The 20,969-nt window shown below is 43.5% G+C and overlaps 1 protein-coding gene across 1 annotated transcript in view; it reads right to left on the reverse strand.

The window, feature by feature from the left end:
• srrm3 (serine/arginine repetitive matrix 3) overlaps positions 1-20,969 on the reverse strand; it is a 110,614-nt gene that overhangs the window by 27,010 nt on the left and 62,635 nt on the right. Inside the window, exon 3 of the mRNA XM_069670658.1 lies at positions 11,624-11,725. Within this exon, the coding sequence (XP_069526759.1) occupies positions 11,624-11,725 (102 nt within the window). The remainder of the gene's footprint in view (positions 1-11,623; positions 11,726-20,969) is intronic.

Below are 20,969 nucleotides of genomic sequence, written 5' to 3' on the forward strand. Positions count from 1 at the left end.
AACATGTGTTTGTATGTTAGTTTGTGTTTGAGTGTGTGTGAGTGTCATGGTGGGTGTAAGGGCTACCCTGGGCCTGTCGCATGCTAGCATACATGTTTAACATGTATAGTGTTCACCTACATCAGTTTAGTGTGTTAGCATGTTACCTAGCCAGACTGAGGCAGGAAGTGTGACCCAGGTGTTAGCCGAAGCGTGACTTTGCTTTGCAGTGAACTCACGGATCAGTACCAGTTTTTCAGATGGCAAAACAGACAAACAATCCCAAATGACGTTAGTTGCTCTTCTGCTCTATGTTAAATTATTCTAACACTCCTGCATGCTGCCTGTAGAAAACACCAGCGGGACCTTTTACAGCTGATGAATCTTTTTGTTCTCAGTGCTCTCTGTTGAACAAACTTTGTAATGGAGACAAAGAGGTGAGATGAGAGATGGTCGCGGTTGTGACTTATCAATCAGGGCCTAAAGCACAGCCTGCATTATTGTGGAACTGTAAATGGGACCGTTATTTACAAACTCTCACCCTCAGAGGGAGGGGTGCAATGCACGCTGGGTATTGTAGGAATGTAGAGTGGGCGAAACCACGAGCTGTTTGTACAATGCTATGGCACTAATTTCAAATATTATTGCTTCTATCGATTACAGAGAAACCAGCTTTGACTGACAGCGGCTTTTTCAAGGGGCAAATTGATCCTTAAAAAGAAACGCCCACAAAAAGTCAAGTGCATAAAGAGTTTTCTTTGTGCCTGAACTTCTGTGCTGACATTAGTAATCTCTGCTCACCCCAGCAGTGAGAATATCATCATCTCTCTCACTCTTACAGCTCAGCTTGTGGGATTCATACCTTCCCACTGCTTTCTCACACACTCTGTATTGTTTATTCAGACAGATGGCAGCAGCCTCCTCCCTGATCCTCCCTGCCCTGCTACCCCCCATCCCTCTTCATGTAGCCCCCTCCTCTGATCCTCCAGATCTGACCTTGCAGGCTCCATGGAGGCTAAAGAAACTGATAAAAAAACCTCACTGATTATTTTCTCTTTATGCAGTGCTATCTCTCTGACCTTGTAATGTCCCAGTATTGTTACCAACGCAGCAGGTCGTGCTCTGGGCTTTATAGTACTCTTTCAGCAGAAGTCTATGTAGAGGTTGTTCGGATTACGGTGATGATAACAGAGACATAGCCACAATGACTAACCACAAAGCATCAATTAGCAAGAGAGAGATGAAAACAGGCAGGAGTAATGAGACGAAGAGGGTGAAGAGACACACACAATAAAGATGACAAAGCAATGGATAGTTAGTGCATCTCCACAATATCAGAGTAAATCTTAGGACTGATCAAGAGAGGCGGGTAGTATATAAAAAAGACAAATTAAATGGGATAAGGAGTGTGTGAGGATTTAAACAGGTTATGGGCCTGATGCTTAGTTAGGGAGAGACGAGGCAACAGAGCTCTTAATTGGCTGAGCACCACTGGGCACAGCAGGGATGCCAAGTCCCAGAAAAGTATCCTCAGCTCATAATAACAACCCTGTCCCATACAAATACACACCAAAGTGTCTGAGCTCCACACACACTGCAAACCTTGTTCTGATGATAACACTGCATTAACAGTCTGAGAAAAGAGGATCGTTTTAGTGGAGATGTAAACAACTGTACGCACTGTGAGTGTGTGACAAAGACTACAGCAGAGGAGGAACTTCATTTAAATTATTTTAAGTTAGAAACAACTAGGAGTGAAAATAGTCTAAATGGCATCTCAGGTACTAAAGCGTACACTCCAAATGGACGCTGGCACTCATTGTATCAGTGCCAAGAGAGAGCGTCTCACCTTTGAGTGGAAGGCACACAGCACAGCACACACTGTACCAGGAGTGCTTGTTATTCACACTACAAACTGGGTGTCACCTTTTAAAACCTTTTGTGATCTTTCTAAAATATCAGCGTCTTCTTACAGTTCAGTTGTCAAAATCTTAAAAAAACAATTAGAGTATGTGATCAGGAAGTTAAAATGTCAATCTAAGCTTCAATTAATACCATGCTCTCTAATGAGCCTCAACGAGATATTCATAGACTAACGTGGCCTTGGGTGTCACCTGTCAGGCCAAAGCTTGCCCTTCAGAGTATGTATGTGTAAGTAGAACTTTATAAAACGTCACACGGGTTCCCGTCCAATCCTAGGAAAGCTGACCAGTGTAGTAAAAGTCAAAACAGTTCAACTACAGTTCTCAGGTCTCCACATTTCACGGCCCAAAGAGCAAGTGCACAAGCGTTCACTTAAGTCCAAATCCAATCCACATTTGTAACCATGCTAATTAGTTCAAATTCAGCCTCAGTAAATTCCATGAAATGAAAAAATTCCCGTTATTTTAATGCTGGAACTTGCATGCTGGCACATTTGTAGATCTTATTGTTTTAATTGTAATTGTAAGTAATTGTTGTTTAAGGTCGAGATGAAATGGCATTTCGAGAGTATCTAGCTTCCGTATCGTGACGTATTTCTGAGTGAAACAGGACGTGCAGGCGGGACATATCATTAGAGGGATTTGATTATTGAGAAGAGGGCGTGTCATATAATTCTTGGCACTCTGCGGCTTAATGTTGCAGATTGATTGACAGGTGGATGTCATGATATTATTGGTTGAAATCGGTTGGTACATAAGCACACGTGATATTTTGTTTTACAGGAGGAAAAAATGATCAGCTTTTGATATAAGAATATGAAGAAATGGATTTCCTGTATTTTTTTTGCCTATTTTGTCAAATAGATGCACAATATTACCGGGGATGTGATCTAAAAGGACTAAAATGACATTTTCCATTTCACGTTGACTTTAACTTCTCATGTATTTACATTTATAATAACAGCAGCGGTAGAAAAACTAACATTTTATTTCAAAAGAAACTTAAACTAATAATTATGAGATATATTCAAAATCCCAAAACCAACGTCAGAGCTGGTTACAAAAACAGTAAGTTAATTGGAGCTAGCTTAGTCAATTAAACTTCTAGTTAGCAGGAGTTTCTTACAAAGTTATTTACGCTCAAACCTTAAAAAAACCTCACTAACGTTACTTTTACGATCGGCAGGAAGCCTGTTTTTTTTAGCATCCTTCACAATAAAAGCCTCTATTTTATCGAAACAGGAAATGAGGCGACACAGGCTTATGGTAGTAAAAACCACAAAAAGAAAGCATCACAAATAACAGTTTAAGAGGCAACCTCTTCTCTAGATCTAAAACTAAATAATAAACTGGGTTACTTAAAAGAGTGTATTTATGTTGGAATATAGATGGTAAATCTCGGGAAATTGCTTTATTTACTTTTTATTTTTTTATTTTTAAGAAATGCTGAATTAATAATAACTTTATTTATATAGCACCTTTAAAAACAGAATGTTTACAAAGTGCTTTGACAGACAAAGTAACGTATTTAATTGTAACAGAGGTTAGTCTGTTTGTGATAGTATGGCTCTGGTTCTCTATACTTTAACTTATTTTGAAACCAAACATTAAAACCAATTCCTTTACACAGTTAAAGAAACTATAAACATTTAAAAAAGACTTTTAGGCACCGAGGCCACTAAAGCTAAAATAATTCATAAGAAGATGAAACCTTTACATTAACAAAACTTGTTTAATTTATATTATAAATCTCAATTTGGCCTTTTAAAATCATGTTTCATTTCAGAGGCCAGTCTGTGTGTCTGTTGCTGAACACTAATGTCTCTGTAGGGGCAGGAATGAAACTCACTGCCAAAAAGAGCAATTAACAACAATTGAAACTATCTAGTGGTCCCCCTGCTTAGTCATTAGTGATAAATCAACTTATTCCCCATCCTGTCTCTAATCTCTTAATTGATGTCATGCTCCAGTATGCCAGAGACATCTGTCCAGCCTGGTTGTCCCTGTAAGTCAGATGAGTGGGTGTCCCTGTGTTTAATGGTGCCCTGGTGAGGAGAGAGGCTCCCTGATTCAGCTGCTCTCTCTGGGATCTGGCATTGATGGACTGTGGCCAAAGCTCTCGCTGCTCAGACAGCCACTGAAGGCCGGGATACATATTTCTATTTCTGCAGAGAGTTATCGTTTGTTATTCTGGGAGGAGGCGGGTGGAGGTTGGATTGATTACTCCTCTTTACCAGTATCTTGAAGCTTCCTTAAGGTGGTCATGTTAAGATAAAGGATTGATCAAGTTGGAGGTTAAAGCCGATCAGATCAATTGTGTGATCAGGGGGAAAAACCTTGATGTTCTGAATGCACACAGATTAGATTTCTGTACAACCGCAGAATAGAAGATCAATTCTTATTGGATTCAAATATATTTCAGTATGCTAATGAAGAAACACGGGTCTCAGGCATTTCATCGGATATTGAACGGCTATTTGAAGCCCGGGGCTGAGCTCCCCCATTGATCCGGCTCTGATCGGTAAGCCTCCGTGTGTAAGCCTGAACATCTCCGAGAGGCTTTACACACTGCATTCCTCCTCTCCTCGCTCTGTGTTCCCATCCATTCTGCAGGAAATCAATGTGGGACATCGGTAAACAGAATTATGAGCTAGCACATCCATGCTACTGCTGGCTGTTTATTGTGAGTGTGTAAGAGAATTAAGCTACAGCTGAGGGGCCCAGCCTGTCAATAGTTATAGTCCCGGAGGAGGAGATGGCATCTGAATAAATCCTCCCAGCTGAGCAAACTCAAACACACTGAAGGCGGCTCTTTATTTGAGGTGGCGTTCGAGCTTTTCATCATTTAGCAAACCTAATTATCTGTGTCTATTGTACTTATCTATAACTACATACGGTAAATCTCTCTTTGCTTGAAGCTGTGTGAAGCAGTTTGATCCTGAATTAAGACAAGATAAACTGCTACTGGTCACAGAATGAAGATATAGCCTGACAGAAGGAAACAAGCCGTGAACAGACGTTTAAAAACGAGTGGTTCCCTCTTTTTAAGTGGGTTCATACACAAACGTAACACCGTTAAACTGCTTCATAAAAAGTGTTGCTGTAATTTATAATAGTTGGTCTTAATTTCCTCTGTAAGTGACTAAACAGACTTTGTTCATGCAGGTCACATGTATTAATAATGTTTCAGATTTCAGTGCAGGAAATTTTGAGAATAAAAAAGACTAGACCCTTTAGCAAGGCTAGACGCTTTGCTTAGGGACAATGGTGCTTTATGCTAAATGCTAACATTAGCAGGTTAACATGCCAACAACAACAACAATGGTAATATGCTGGTGTTTGGCAGGCAGCATGTTCACCATGTTCGCCATTTTAATGGCCTGTGTCCACTAACAGTGTTTTTTGCGCTGGCAGTGCCCACAACCTAAATTTCAGAGCGCTTCTCACCGGCTCTTACTGTTGCTAGGTTACAAAAGCTGTCTGAGGGCACTTCCACTTCCCTTGGTAGTGACCGTTAAATCTGTTTTAAATCACTCTGTATGCTTAACATTTGCTTTTATTCAGAAAACATAAAAAGGATGGAAAGGAATCGTGTCCTGGCGTTAGCAGCAGCTCTTGTTGTACCCTTACAAAAGGAAAGGATTAGTTTCTCCATTGTTGTTGACAAAGTTAATATCTGAAGTCATGCCCCTTCTTCATAGATAGATAGATAGATAGATAGAAAGGGTGTTTCTGCGCTTAGGACAGTGAGAACTGAAAATGCTGAACTGCATTGAAAATAGGCGCTGACTGCTCAAAAAACGGCATTTGTGGACACAGACCTTACTATAGCATGCTAACTTTGGTATAATCAAGTACAGTTGAGGCAGATTTGTTGTGCAGATATTTGGTCATAAACTGAAGTAAAATCAGCTCTTAGTGGGGCTAGAAAAAAGAATGAGGATCAGTAAAGTTATTACAAGTCATTCTAAGGACGACTCCGAAGAATGTAAACGTAGCTGTAGCTGGGATTATCTAATCAGTGAATACACATAATGTAAATAAACTAAACCACTACTGCATGCACATCATAGGAAACCCATGACCTTCAAAATAAAAGCAGAGCATAGAATTTTTGCCACAACCTTTTTTTTAAGCACACATCCGCGACCCACTGTAAACAGCTCCGCGACCCACTTTTGGGTCCCGACCCACCAGTTGAGAACCATTGCTCTAAACCAATAATGTGGCACTAGAGGAAAAGAATGTTGTGGAAGGTGTCTTATACTGAATATCTGTACTTCATGATTTTCCAACCAACCTTGCAATGAAGAGATTTTAAGCAGTAAAAGTGTGAACTTTGACCTGCTGCTAGTGCTACAGGAAAAGTTGGAGATTCACCAAAATCTTTAGAATACATTCTCTGGGCACTTTAAATGGCTGTACCAAATTCCATGTAAATGAATGCAGAAGATGTTGACAAACTAACATCACTATCCCCAGAGCCAGGCCAAGAGCAAGGCTTTACAATAAGTCCCAGAGGAAACCAAGACCCTTTCTGTGTGAGCCATGACACAACCTAGATGTACATTAGTGCATTAGATGTATTACCTGTGTAATGTCATACCTGCATTGTATACAGGCCCAGGAACTACAGATGGAAATTAGCTCTTTGCTATTTGTGGTGCATTTATAGAACACTGTCATTGTTCTAAATAATGCAGGAATAAAATGATATGAATAAAACAACAGCTGTGTGCCAGTCCACAGGCTGCAGCCTTTGAAGGAGGCGGTCCACGGAGGATGCTCCATTCATAGCCTGCGTAGACCATTATAGCCGAACTGAAATGAGACGGTCTGGTCTACCCTTAGGTCACCAAATGCCACTCCTGTCGCCGAGCAACTGGTAGCTAGCAGGCTAACTAGCTAGCATAACTAAGGTCGCGTAAGTTAACCTATTTTAAAGACAATTGTTTCAAGGTCCCTTTTGTTTTCTTAAACATGTGTAACACTAGCTTTCGATTGAGTTGAAACCAGAAACTTTTACATTTCAAAGCGTATTCCTCAGCCGTTTAAAAGTCGGCATTTTGTTTGAATTGCCGCACAATGCATCTCGGGATATGGTGGGCCGCGAAGGATGCACCCGATGGATCCTTCGCGGCTCAGGAAAAGGAGGACGCATTTGTCGGCTGCATCTGAAGAAGCCTTCGAATTGGGACGGCCTTCGATGCGGCTCTGTGACGCAATCGACCTTCAAATACACCCTTCGAAGGCTGCAGCCGCTGGATTGGGACACAGCTAATATGAAATCATTAGCACATACATGCTAACTGCTAGCTGTTTACTGCAGTGATTTAGGCCTTTGTGGTCCCACATTAACTGATGTAAGGGTCTTAATGTGGGGCATTGTTGATCTGTAGAAGGCACTGATTTCAGCACTTCACATGTTAAGTTAAAGCTGGGCAGAGAGCTGCAGAGTACTTTAGAAAGAGTATTTCTGTGTGTGTGTGTGTTTGTGTGTGAGTAAGGACCTGAGTGTTGAGTGTGAGGAGGAGTGGTAGTGGGGGGATAACAACCCTGCAAATTACAACCTTCTTCAATTTTCCACATCAAGGCCTTTCTGGAGAGGGAAAGTTGCAGAAATTGAGGCGAGCTCTGACATCCCAAATTGACCTGACTCAGAAGTGCCCTTGAGAGGGAACTAATGTGAAATCCAAACAAACAAAGCTTTCTGTATCTTCACTCTTAACTCGTAAATGTTTGTTATATTAATCCTACTGAGCGTAGTCATCCTCCGCTTCCTCCTCGTTTCACCGTGGTCCGCTTAAATGTCAGACACCGGCTGAAGCGAGGAGGAGGGAGCATCATTAGTGTGGTCTGTGAGACAGGAAGCATGAGCGTCATTAGTTCACAGACAGACACCACGCTGCCTCTCTTAATCACTCACACACACAGTGAGTCAGGAGGTCCACCACGCCTACATCCTGCTGTTGCTGCGGCTAGTGTCTTTGAAGCAGTGGTCCTTCTCTGTGTGTGCGCGTCCGCTGCAATCATTTATTTTGATTTTAATTCCATCTCTGCTCCCCTCAGATGAGCTCCTCTCCCTCCCACCTCGCGCTCGAAGCCAGAGCGAGGCTTAACGCTAAACAAATTGACAATTATCATGCCAATCTTCACCCCATTGGCTTCCAGCGGAGTTCAGAATAGACTTTTTAAATGCTGCTGATTATTTGCAGAGCACCAGGGTTCAACCATTCCCTGTGTAGTCAGAGGGAGGCTTTATCAGTCAAAAGCCAAGGATCAAATTACAATTTATTGCACTTTCGTAATTAGGGTCCGTATTCTTTGAAACTGGCCGTCTGAAGATGTTATTAGACTGACAGCCGTTTCTCATCACCTCTTTTTAAATCAATTTGTGACGGCTTTTGATCGACTTCTATCTACTTTCATAAGAGTCCTCTACGAGAGAGCATTCGTATTCATTTAGAGAAAAGATGTACCATCAAGGATACAAAACTGCCTGTTAAATAAGCTGAAATCAAAATCGCAAAGAAGTGCAGCAAAGAGAGGAAGAAAAAGAAGGACAAGAAAGGAGCTGGGCTGAATCACCATGCATGCACACTTGTGGTGTAAACAAATACATTATTCAGATGTGCACAGATAATTAATCTGAATTGCTTTGCAGTAATATGCACCCCCTCTTTCCTGCACCGTTCCCGACCTCTCAACATGTCATACACACCGAGCTTCAGTCAGTAGAAATCACTCTTAACTCTCGTGTAAATCAAGGACGATGAATCCTTAAAGGTATCCTCTGGAACACAATGGTGACTGAGCCTTTGGCCCAAAAGCCTTTGCATTTGCAGGATATAGTATTATTATGGACTGGGTATCTGTGGCGCCGCCTAGTAAGTGACGCATTTTCCATCAGCCAGCAGTGGTTGGTCTGCCAGAGAGGGAAGGCGGAGCTAAGTGGCTGCTTTTCCGGTCTCTGCAAGTGTTGTAAGTAAACAATAATCTACTATGGCTGGACAAACAAAGAAAAGATGGATGACTACAGATACAACTTCAACAAGAAGTGAAAATCCAAAGAAAAAGAAACAAATTCGACACTCAGATGAAGCAAACAGTCTGAAAAGGAAAGCGACCGTCAACCAGGAAAATCAAGAGTTACAACCGGAGCCGACCGTGGACGTCTGGTTAGGTGCAATTACCGTTCATCACCATTAGGTGCTTCCAAAGAGAACGAAAGTGAAATCTTCGAGATTGAATCTTTAAATCCATCAAGAAATCAAAAGAAAAAGAAGCGTGTACATTTTTATCTCGCATCTCAATCACCAGATTTCCTCTTCTTCCGTATCAAAGTTATCAGGTGCTTATTTTCTGTGCAGTGTTGGAAGGAAAGCAGCGCATCTTTCCACAAAGCAGATGTGATTGAGAGTGAATAAATAAACTCTATATAAAGGCATTGAGGAGCAGTTAGTTTTAATATTCAGACGTTTGCCGTCGTTCATCCTTTTCATCACAGTTAGTTTGGTTTGGTGCCGTGCAGCATGACTGATGTGTTATTTTTACTGCATGATGCTCATGAAGCTTGGCACTTTCACTGACACTTCAAACAGACTTTATTTTCATCTGGGCCTCCTCACATTGCATCACGAGCCGCAGACTTTAATCATGCTTTTTGGCTCACTGCATAACTGACTTCTGACTGTTTTTCTCTAACTTCACTGAGTCCTATGGATATTTAGAGTAATAATACACTTTAAATAAATAATGATGTATGATTATAGGTTAAGATAAGACTTCTTTGATCCCAGAGGGGACACACAAGCTACCTGAGTAAAAGAAAGAGAATGAAAATGAGCTCCACCGTTGCCAGCTGAAACATTAAAGTGATGAACACACGGCAGCATCAGTGATTATCGACCAAAAACATCATTTATTCTGTTCTGAAATGGGCCTTTCTGCATAATAAGTCAAGGTTCAAAATGCAGCTGCTCGACTCTTAACTGGAGCAGACGGAGGACAATAAATGGCTCCTGTTCTGGCTGACACTGGTTTCCAGTGAAATTCAGAATCATTATAAGATCTCACTATTTGTTTTTAAAGCGTGAAATGGATTAACTCCACAACACATTCCTGGACTAAGGTTCTGTGTGTTTAACATCAAAGAAAGATCTGCTTATTATTGCTGCTGGATCACGTGGCTGTACTCTCCGGTGTGTGCGTAATGGACACAGTCTGCATTGATATCTGTGGTCACGATTGGCACTGGTAGTTATGTTTGAGGATTATAATACATCTAGCTCCTGAGTGCTTGTGTTTCTGTGTGTATTAGAGAGAGCATGCATCAGAGTGAGCGAGCATGATGGAGAGCTTTGTGTCGAGTTTTTGGCCCGCGTAGGGCTCGAGCAGGAATCTCACTGAGGTGAAGCAGGCGTGTGGGGAGCCAGCGGTGAGTGTTTCCTTATCTTCTGGCATCACCAGACCGGCCTCTTTCTCTCGTATGTACGCCCATCTTAATATCTTACTAATGCACTCTCTAAATACCTGGAAAGTGACCATAGACTTTAGACCAGGCTTTTGTTGGTCTATGGCACAGTCGCCTTCTGTGTCCTAACAGCCCCCCTCCTGTGAGAATCCAGAGTTTAACCTTGAGAACATCTCCATGTGGTGTTCTTTATGTGCTACAAGACATATCAGGGACAACATCAGCATCACCTCCATGGCTGGGCCTGTCTGCTTGTAACCTGCAGAACCTGCAAGGACAGGCTGAACAACACGTGTTCAGATTGGGAGGTTTGAGATGTCACAAACCTAAGGAGCCAATCCCTTTATCAGACGGGGTGACTCTATGCATATCATTACGTGTAACCTACTGACGACTAACGTTAACGTTACTACTGCTAATGACCACATTTCAAGCGAGCTAAGTTTCAACAAGTTGCCACTAAACGATGGCAGAGACGTGATTTGTTTTCGCGATGGAGGGGGCGGTTGGAACTTTGCATAGTGGGCGGGGCCTGTGCAGATTGGGGAATTTTTAATGAGATCTTAGGAGGAGATGCTTTGGGAGGATTTTTAAGGTAATTAAACATATTTAACAGAAAATATACAATTTATAATTTCAAGCAGAGCATTTTATATGTCTTAAAACATGACTGGAGCTGCTCTTTAAGACAGCAACAATAACAATGGGTGTAGGAGGGCGCTCAGTCTCAGTTTTTGAAGCCTGTTTTTGAATGTGCTATAAATAAAGTTTCTTAACTTGATTTTTCCTTTTCAAACTTTCAGTATTTTTTAAAAACATTTGTTCGTTTATGATTTCTATTTGTAACAGTATGTCTACACTGTAGTTTAGCTTCTTTTACTTCAATAAGAGATCTGAGTGCTGCTTCCAACACTTTAAGATTCTGATATTTTCAGACATTAAAAGATACAGACACAGATAGTATCTTTCCTGTTACACATAAAAAGCAGGAAACACATTCATTAAACCTGATGTAGGGGCGCCCCAGTGGCAGATCTGGTGGAGTGAGCCCAGTCTAAAGCTGAGTCTTACTGCAGCCTAGGTTTGATTCCAGCCCAGGCCCTTTACTGAATATCATCCCCCCTCTCTCTCTCCTACAATTCTCTATCTCCAGCTATAAGTATCTGTTAAAGGCAAATAAAGCCCCTAAATAATTTCAAAATAAAATAAAGAATAAAAAAATAATTAAACTTGATGCATGGTAACGTACCCTGGTTGTGTGTGTGATCCCTCTCTGGTGATGACGCCCTCCTTGTCCATCAGCATCTGTCTGAATGTGCTCACTTTCTGTCGGATCTCTTCTTCTGTGTACCTGAGAACAGACAAAGATCACAACAGTTAAAAGAGACAAAACCACACACACACACACACACACACACACACACACATAAATCCATCAACAATCTGCAGGTTGGACTGTTTAGCTAAACATTAAGGAGACAAGCAGCAGCTTTAAACAACAGCATGCGCTGCAGCAGGGTCTAATGTCATCTGTCACAGCTGCCAGAAGCCTGTGAAGACGCCATGTCAACCCAAAACTATCACACAGAGTCCGCACAAATGGCGAAGGCCGTCTTTGTCGTGCCCTAACCCAAAATGACACTCAGCCGAATGCCGATGACTCACTGTCAACCTTCGCCCGACCCCGGCGGGTTCCTTGTTCATGCCCGGGCTGCATGTCATGTTTTATTCTGAAAGCAGAGCGCTGTAACTCACTGAGCGGGAGCAACTGTGGGGCAGCGAGAGGAGCTTTCAGCGAGCTGACACACACAATATTGTCGACTGCCGCAGTGGCACATGAAAGAAATGACTGTGTCGCATTAATATTCATATTCTTAGTTTCTTACTGAGAAAATCAGACTTTTTCCATTTCGGCTGTTTTTAAGCTGCCAGACTGCATAACAATGATCAGTTTTACTTTAATTGCACTGTGATCTTATTTGCTGCAGTAGATAATAAATGAATCAAACACTCCTGGTGCTTTTTTATGTGTACAGCTTTGGGCTACATCCTCACAGTTTGTGGAAAACATAAGTAAGAGCCTCAGACGACGGGCCTGCTGCAGCTCTGTGAAGGAGACAGTAATAAATCCACCAGACTGTCTGAACAAGTCGCTTCTGTCCTGTGCTATTCTGCCCATTCTCACAGGTTAGTTAACTTGACAGTACAGGGTCTCTCCAGTAAACCGAGCTGATCTCCTGGTGTATTCACACCGTCTCCACACTCTGCTCGGGCTGTGGTAATGGGATGTAATGAGCTACAGAGGCAGAGGAACATGAAGGGAGAGACGAGAGGACGGAGGAGAAGAGAGGAGGGGAAAGGGAGAGAATTAATAAAGCTGTGAAAATGTGGCCAGGAGCCAGACATCACAGAGTTTGAGACTGACTGGAAGCACCAGCCATTAATAATGTACTGTGGTGTTTATATCAAGTTCAACAACAAGAGTGTGGGCGAGGGCTGCCATGGATATGTGCAGATATAGATGCACTAATTATGCATGGTTAAAAATGGTCTGCGTTCGCAGTAAATGTGTCGTACAAAAAGAACGAGCCTTAGAACTCGTCGTGCCTTGTAAGAGGTAACATCTAAAATGCGAGCTTCACTTGCAATAAGCAAAGTACAGAGGAGCTGTCCATCAATTAGTGCTGAAACATGCACTCTCACTTGGCAACAGTCTCTCCTCGTCTCTCTTAAAGCAGCAGTTCAACATTTCAGGGAATGTACTTATTTCTCTCTCGCTAAGAGTTGAGATAAGAAGATTGATGCCACTCTCATGTCTGCTGGTAAACTGGATTTCGGGTATTTTTAAACTCGGGACCCATCCATCCATCCCATTCATTATCTATACTGCTTATCCTGTTAGGGGACGCGGGCTGGAGCTGTTATTGGACGAGGGGCTGGGTACACCCTGGACTGATAGCCAGTCAATTACAGGGCTGACACATGCAGCCAGAGATTCTTTCACACGTACATTCACACTTAACTTGGGACCCATAGGTAGCTCGGTGGCAGCTGAGGGACAGGCTGCAATGTAATGTTTCAGGGAAAATGTGCGTCATAAAGCACGTCCACTAAAGTGCTTTTTATCTACTGGTTTGGATTGATAATAGAGTCTGACAACTTTACAGAAGGAAACAGAGCAGGACCCTTTTTCTAAATATGCTGTTTAGAACCAGAAACAACGGTTGCATCCTTCTCTTCAAAGCCACCAGACTCGACTAACAAAAACAGTTAACCTCAGATAACACTGGGGCTGCTGGTCTACATCTGCTCTTGTTTTCCTTTTTGTGTGTGACTTTGTGGTCTTTTTAAAGCATCATCTTGGACCCAACAAAACACTATTGCTCAAACAACTTAACTGGTCAAGGCAGCGATAGACCAGCAACTCCTGTATTTAGTGATGTAAAATCACTGTTTTTGTCAATGGAGTTTGGTGGCTTTTTGGTCCTGGTTTAAAAAGCATCCTGCCTTCTTTTCCTTTAGTAATACTTTCTTATCCATTGTAAGACAGCTTGAGTAACAATCTGTCGGAGGCAAAAACAAGCTCTTCTAAAAGGATGTATATTTGGACATATATATACCGGCTGAATTTGCCCCAAAAGATTACATTGCAGCCATCACAAAGTTCAATAAAAGCTTAATTCTCCTTTCAATATAAAGCGACAGTGTGGGGAGAGTTAGCTATGGTTAGCATAAAGACTGGAAACAGCTAGCCTGGCTCTGCCTTAAGGTAAGATGTAGCTTACTTTCCAGTTTGCTATATTAAAACATCAAACTCTGAGCTCTACTTGGAGGTGAAGTGCAGGGGAGCTGTCCATCACTCAGTGCTGAAAACAGACTCTTACTTGGCGAAGATTCTTGTTCCCTTTATTATCTGGCTCTCATGGCAGGACCAATTCTCTAAGCAGGATTGTAAATTAACCAGTGGCTCATTTCAGCGTGAAAATGGCATTAGTCTGTGAGTGTTTGCTTCTCTCAGATTAAATATAGCTGCTGATACCATGTACTCTGAGCTGGGTGCTGTCAGCGTGTTAAGGGTGCAGAGAATGAGATTAGCAGGAAGTGAGATGGAGTGCTAAAAAGCTGGAAGATGGCCCAACAGAGAAGAAGAAGAAGAAGCCAGCCGGTGTGACAGCACCGTCAGGTCCTGCTGCACTGCAATCTCTCCGCCCAGCAGCTGTCAACTCAGCACAATGGAGATGGCCACAAACACACACTTTATATTCATGGCTTTCAGTGTAGGCGCCGGAGCGGCCACTGTACGTCGGCTGCTTCCCAACAGCTCTACAGCGGACCCTGAAAGCTCTCAGCGGTCTGTAGTGGATGAAAGAAGAAGGGTGAGAAGGCTCAGAGAGGATACTTTAACTGAATGAGCTCTGGCCAATTGGACACCAGGGCTGTAGGGCTTTCTCCTTCACATTGTGCTGATGGAGAGGATGTTAGCGCCTGCAGCTATCTCTGTTGACACTCTAGCTAAAGCGTGAAAAGAGGGGTCAAAGCTTATGAAGCTAAAGCCTCTGTTGACATATGGCCTCCAGTATCTCCTCTTTCTCCTCTCTCTCTCTGTCCTCGCACTGAATTGCTCGATGCAGAGGCTCCAGGAGGAAGCACAGCAACATTTGCTTCTTTTTTGGTCGTTCCAGCTTACTAGACAAAGACAGAGAGTGTTTGCCCAGCACGGCGCTGCTGCAACACAGAGCCTGGGGTTTAGAAATACGGGCCAGAAGAGTGGCCCAGAGCACCTGAGTGCCTGCAGGAACCTGGTGAATAGTGGGAAGGCTAACCTGCAGAGATCTGTGGACACAAAGGCCTTAGAAGAAGAGGCTCATGTTTAGAGTTTGGGACTAAAACTAAAATAGGCAAAGCTGCTTTTCAATGACACAGTGAGCTGAGAACTCATATTTTTATGTTTCCTGTAAAAAGGGAACGCTAGGTTCAGTGTTGATCAATGTTTGCAGCAAGTGTTTAACCACCACCGGTTTATATCCACAGCAAAACACAGGGACGACCCGAACTGCCAGGAGGTGGAAACGCTGCAAAACACAGAACAATAAAATCTCCTTATTTATGCTTTATCACTGGGACAAGTTCTCCCTGTGCATGTGTGGGTTCCCTCTGGGTACTCCGGCTTCCTCCCACAGTCCAAAGACTTGCTTGTTAGGTTCATTGGTGACTCTAAACTGCCCTTAGGTGTGAGTGTCAATGTCAGCCCTGTGATTGACAGGTGATCAGTCCAGGGTGTAACAGCTGGGATAGGCTCCAGCCCCCTGCGACCCTGAACAGGAGAAGCGCTAAAGCTAATGGATGGATTACTGACACAATGCCTTACATTTCTGAATCTTGTATGATAAAAGAATATTGGTTGTTGAATATCAGAGAAACGAATCGGTCAACAAGCGATTGTGATCCTCTGAGAAGCTTATTTAGTCACACGGAGAGCTGACCTCTCATCGTCTCTGTCTGTGTGTGTTTGTGTGGCTGCTCGTCTCTCCCGCTCTCTCTTCAGACCCAACTGACGAATACGTTGAATAAATCAACTAGTCAGTAAATGAAAAGTCACCATCAAAAACACGGTGCTACAAAGCATAATGAATGTTGTGGATGAGTAGATTTTTAAACTTTCATCTTGTGGGGGTAAAAACATGGAGTAAACGAGCGCAGGATGTTTTCCAGGAACAGATTCATAATAGTCATGTGAGCAACTTTCATTTAGTTCTGACCCTGTGGACAAAGCGGTACGTCTTATCTCTGTGCTGATCTTGTCCTTTGTAGTTTTGTGCAACATACAACTCACTGGGAAACTTTGCTTGTTGGTAGTGATGTGCGAGTCATGAACCAATCGTTTGAAAACCAACAACTTCTTTTTCTTCATCTCCACTAACTCGTTCACTGACTCGCCCCTCCTACCCGCTGCTAGCCGCTGCAAACTGCGAATTTGAGGCGAGGCCTCCGTACAAGCCCTGGGAGAAAAACACACTTGCCCTGAGCTGAAGGTCTGACTCGAGTTACACAAATCACTCACTGGATCACTCACTCAGTCAGTACCCGCTCTCCCAACATGGCAGGGCACAAAAAGCACTGTTGCCGCACACAATCATGGGAGCATGAGCGTCACAAACCTGCGAAATGACTCGCTTTATTATCAGAAGAGCTGCACGATTCAGTTTAATCTCCATTAATGTTGTATGTAATGTAAGTGACTCAAGTGACTCCAGAACGCTAGTTAGTAAAAAGACAAAACCTCCCACCTCTACTTGTTGCAATGCAAACACAGGCTCTTATTGTCAGTGTGCTGTAAATTGCTTCGTCAGTATCCGACCCGGTGGCAGCGGGGACGGGCAGTAAGTGTAAATATATAGACATAGTCATCTTCTAGATGATGGTGTGGTTTGTTATTGTAGTTTATATAGAGGCATTAACATGAAGTTCTCCATCATTCTGTTTAATAACTCCTCACAGTACGTTAAAGGAACACCTACAATGCAACCTTTTATATCAGTGTTGACCCAGACACTGGTGTGTAGTTGGTTAACGCTGCGAGATGGCCCGTTGTGATTAAACCTCCTTTTTTATGGGAAGAGAAGTTGGACAAAAATCCACTGTGAGCTCTGAAACAATCCCCAAAAATCAGCCACATATTGGATGTTTGTCAGAAGCACTTTGGACGAGCGCTCTGAAACGACGCATCTCTCCTCTGCACATTTAATTAGCACTTCCTGCAGCTGTAAAGGTAGCTGCTGCCTGCGTAACACACCATCTGCTCGGCTCTGACACGCTGCAGAGGAGGTTCTGACTGAAGCGGTCACTCTCAGACACACTGAATTCAAATTGAAATGTTAAACAGAGCATGACACTTGTGTATTTACATCTGTGTGTGTGTGTGTGTGAGAGAGAGGTGGGTGTGAGCTAGCCGAGCGGAGCCAAATGAAAGCCGTTTAGGCCAGGCCCATTGCCCACAGCGAGCGGAGTCCCAGCGATTTGGGCAGAGAGAGAGAGACGGGGGACATCGATCAGAGCGAGGGACTCCCCGCCACCCAAAGCATGAAAAATCACCACGATTAAAGAACTTGATTGGAGTAATTAGACAGCTCCGAGCACCCACAGATTCCCCCTATTAACTCACCATGTGGGAAAATGAATAGTTGTGGCCCAGGGACCCTCCTTACGCTAAGAGTCATTGATTTGATGAGGACGTGCCTGCGTGTGTGTGTGTGTGTGTGTTCCTGCGTTTGATGTCTGAAGAGCCCTTTTTTTCCCCACAAGTCGTCCCCGGGCGCTGCTCTACACCTATGAAACTCTGCAGCGATCAATCTCTGTGCAAAGAGTACAGAGAGCGAGGCGATGCCAACGTAGTTAGTAAGATTGAAGGGCGGTGGGAACACGAGGAAGGCGAACCTGAACTCCCCCACATTTCTATTTCAGGGGCTGAATTAAAACGACCTCCAGTGAAATACTTTAGCTCTCAAGTGGAGGATTTTCAATGGGTGCTTTCTCCAGCTATAGCTTCTCTGGTTAGATAACAGACAGCAGATTGACCACTCAGAAAGAGAACACCTTTCTTTTACTATATAAAGCCGACCTTTCACCTCCCCCGCAGTGTAAGCAGATCAATGGCTGCAGCATCTCCACTCGTTCTGATTGCTCATCCCCTCTCTTGCAACAGCATTTGAAGCTGTTTTGTCTACCATGAACCCACGATATTGGCTCCTGAGCCCCCCAGTGACAACGTATTAAATGGGTCATTGTCCCCGAGATGCTTCCCCTCCAATTTCCAGTCTTATAGGACTCAGGCTTATCGTCTTATGACGCAGGCTTTGGCTCGAAGGAAAACCTCCATCAGAGCAGAGATAGTTATTTGCTCCGGCCTTGGAGGCTCTTTTAATAAGATCCCAGCCACTCACATCTCTTATAATCCAAATAGTGTCTCTGCAGATGTTATTAAAGCAGCACCACAGCAGTAGAGGCCAGAACGCAGCTCCCACGTAACCTCTTTCCTCTCTGTCTGGAATTAGACTGCTCTGTCCTGGAGTTAATTTGCTTGGATGTCAAAACACAATTTCAGTTTTGCATCTGTTGTGCCAGGCTACACCTCTCCACTCCGCTTTAAAACCAACACATATTAATTTTTCAATACTGGAACACCAACATCTAATTTTTCTGCTCAGTGAAGCAGAGAAAGAAATATCTTCTACCTCTTATTTCTAAAGCTCTCAGCGCTGGGCGGTACACAGGGTGTCACGCACGAATAAAGAGGCTCTGCACACACTTTGCTGCGAGTGTGACAGTATCATTTTGTTGCCAGACTGTGCATGTAAGTTTGTTTTTATGTTTGTTTGTGCATGAAGCACATGTGAGGTTCATGTGTTTACAGGGAGCAGCAGGTAGCCTGCAGATTAAGTGAGAGCAGCCCTGTGAAGAGAGCTCATTAGAGAGCTGAAAAGGCTCAGACACCACAGGAGTTCCAATCATGCACAATCGCTGTGCTTCAATTAGAGACCCTGAAATAGAAGCTGGACCCTCGCGTGCAGAGCAGACCTTCAACTTGTAGGTGAACTAGCTTTCAAGGGAGAGGTCCAAAGTAAAAAATGAGATTCAGAGGCATTTTTAGAATATAAAGTTGGGTTTGTATGTTGTGGAGCAACACGGCTGTCAGCATGTCTCTCATTGTCAGAACCACAGACTTCATAACAAGACTCGGTCTAAACCTCGTATGTGGCTGACCACATCAGGTCAGTGTGCGCTTTGTGGGTAATGTGTTACAAGGCCTGTCCTTATGAGGCCGCTGACAACGTGTTTGAAAGCAGGTGCGCGCTGCGGACGTAGGTGAGGACAGCGGAGGAGCAGTGGACGAGCAGCCCGCCTACTCCCCGAGCAAAGTATCCAGAGCCGTATAGACAGAGAGTCGCGTCAGTGGAGGTCCATTATGCTCCATGATCCGCCATTGCGATGTTGCAATTCTCTCTCTATGCAGCTCTGAAAATACCGTCACTCACTCAGTCAGTCAGTCACATACAGACTCATGTGTAGGGCTGAACCCAGTGGTCAGCCAAACGGATGGACAACATGACAGCTCCCTAAAAGTGAAGCCAAACCCTCTCTATCGCCCCCTGCTGACTGGCTGCAGTATAGGTCATAAAGCCCGCCTCCTCCATGTTAACAGATGGGACATGAGTCAAACTATAAAATCAAAATACACGCCCGATACATTTTTCTTAAACATGGTTTCTGTCATTATAGTTAGTTCTTATTATGCTGATTCATGTCCAAATGTTCATTTTTCTGACAAGTGTACTTTTAATTAGTTATTTGATGCTGTCAAAATTATGATTGACAGCTCTGTCGACAAATACGGCTCCTGCAGCCGATCTGTTCCTGATTAGCAGAGTGGAGAGGAGATGTAGCTTTCACACCTAAAGTCCGATTGTTTGGTCCGGCTCAAAGACCAAATTGTTATAATGTTGCATTTTGCCTCGAGTTTGGTTTGTGTTCACACGGCAGCTTTTACCAGCAGACCAAATGTTCTGATGCACGAGGAAACTGCTTTCTTATTGGTCAGAATTTCCACGTAGGAAACTTCTTGAAGTAAACAAAGAGGGGGGCACACTGATCAATCACACTCAACACACACAGCTCGATCAGCTCCTTTAGTTTTTCACTCCACTGTTTGAATATTTCTTCCACAAGTTGTTTGGTCAGCCCATATTTCTATTTGAGCCCTCACCTCCACGCTCCCCCACGTCTGTCCTCTTCTCATCTGGCTGCCTGACTGTGTGGCTGTCTCTGCCAGTGTCAACATCCGTTAACTACCCACAATGCACAGTTTTTTTGTCTGCCTTCTATATAAGGTCCTTCTTTAGGTCCGTTTATGTTCTCACCTCACTCAAACCCGACCGTGGTTCGTTTGGAAACAGACCGAGGCCCGTCTTTTCTGGTGGACCATGGTCCGGTTGTTTGGTCCCCGTTCGATTCCGGCGTTCACACCGACCTAAACGAACCGCACCGAGAGGACAAACGCTCCAGGGTTCGGTTCAACCTCCCTTAGGTTTGATAATGTTATCATGTTGTATACGTTATCTGATCATATTTTCGGTTTTAAATCAACCTCAAAAACAGCTGCTTGACTAACATCTGGTTTACTTGCTAAAAGAATGTTAAATTCAGTTTTCTGGATGTTTTAAGCTCAGGGTGAAACGACTGAGACCCACCGGTGCTTAATGTGTAACATCGGACAGCGTCCACTTTCCGGTTATGTCCTATAACTATTACAGCAGAAAATGTGGGCAGTTTGTCTGACAGTGTTACATATGTGGGTGAAGAAATCCTCAGTGTAAAGGAGATAAAAGAGAAACATGTTACACATACACACACAAGTTCCCTCCCTGACATGCGGTGTGTTCTAATGGAAGAGAGAGAGGATGCTGCTGATGGTGCGTCAGGTGTGAACCACCTCCTCACAGAGCTTCTCTCACAGAGCATGCCTCTAACCTCCAGCACATCTGATACACATAAAAGCCCAAAGCTCCCTGCAGAGCAGCAGTGAATGCAGGATGCTGTCC

Source organism: Semicossyphus pulcher, unplaced genomic scaffold, assembly GCF_022749685.1.
Source record: "Semicossyphus pulcher isolate SPU_LCO1_2020_fin unplaced genomic scaffold, fSemPul1.0.p SCAF_10, whole genome shotgun sequence".
Lineage (NCBI taxonomy): Eukaryota > Metazoa > Chordata > Actinopteri > Labriformes > Labridae > Semicossyphus > Semicossyphus pulcher.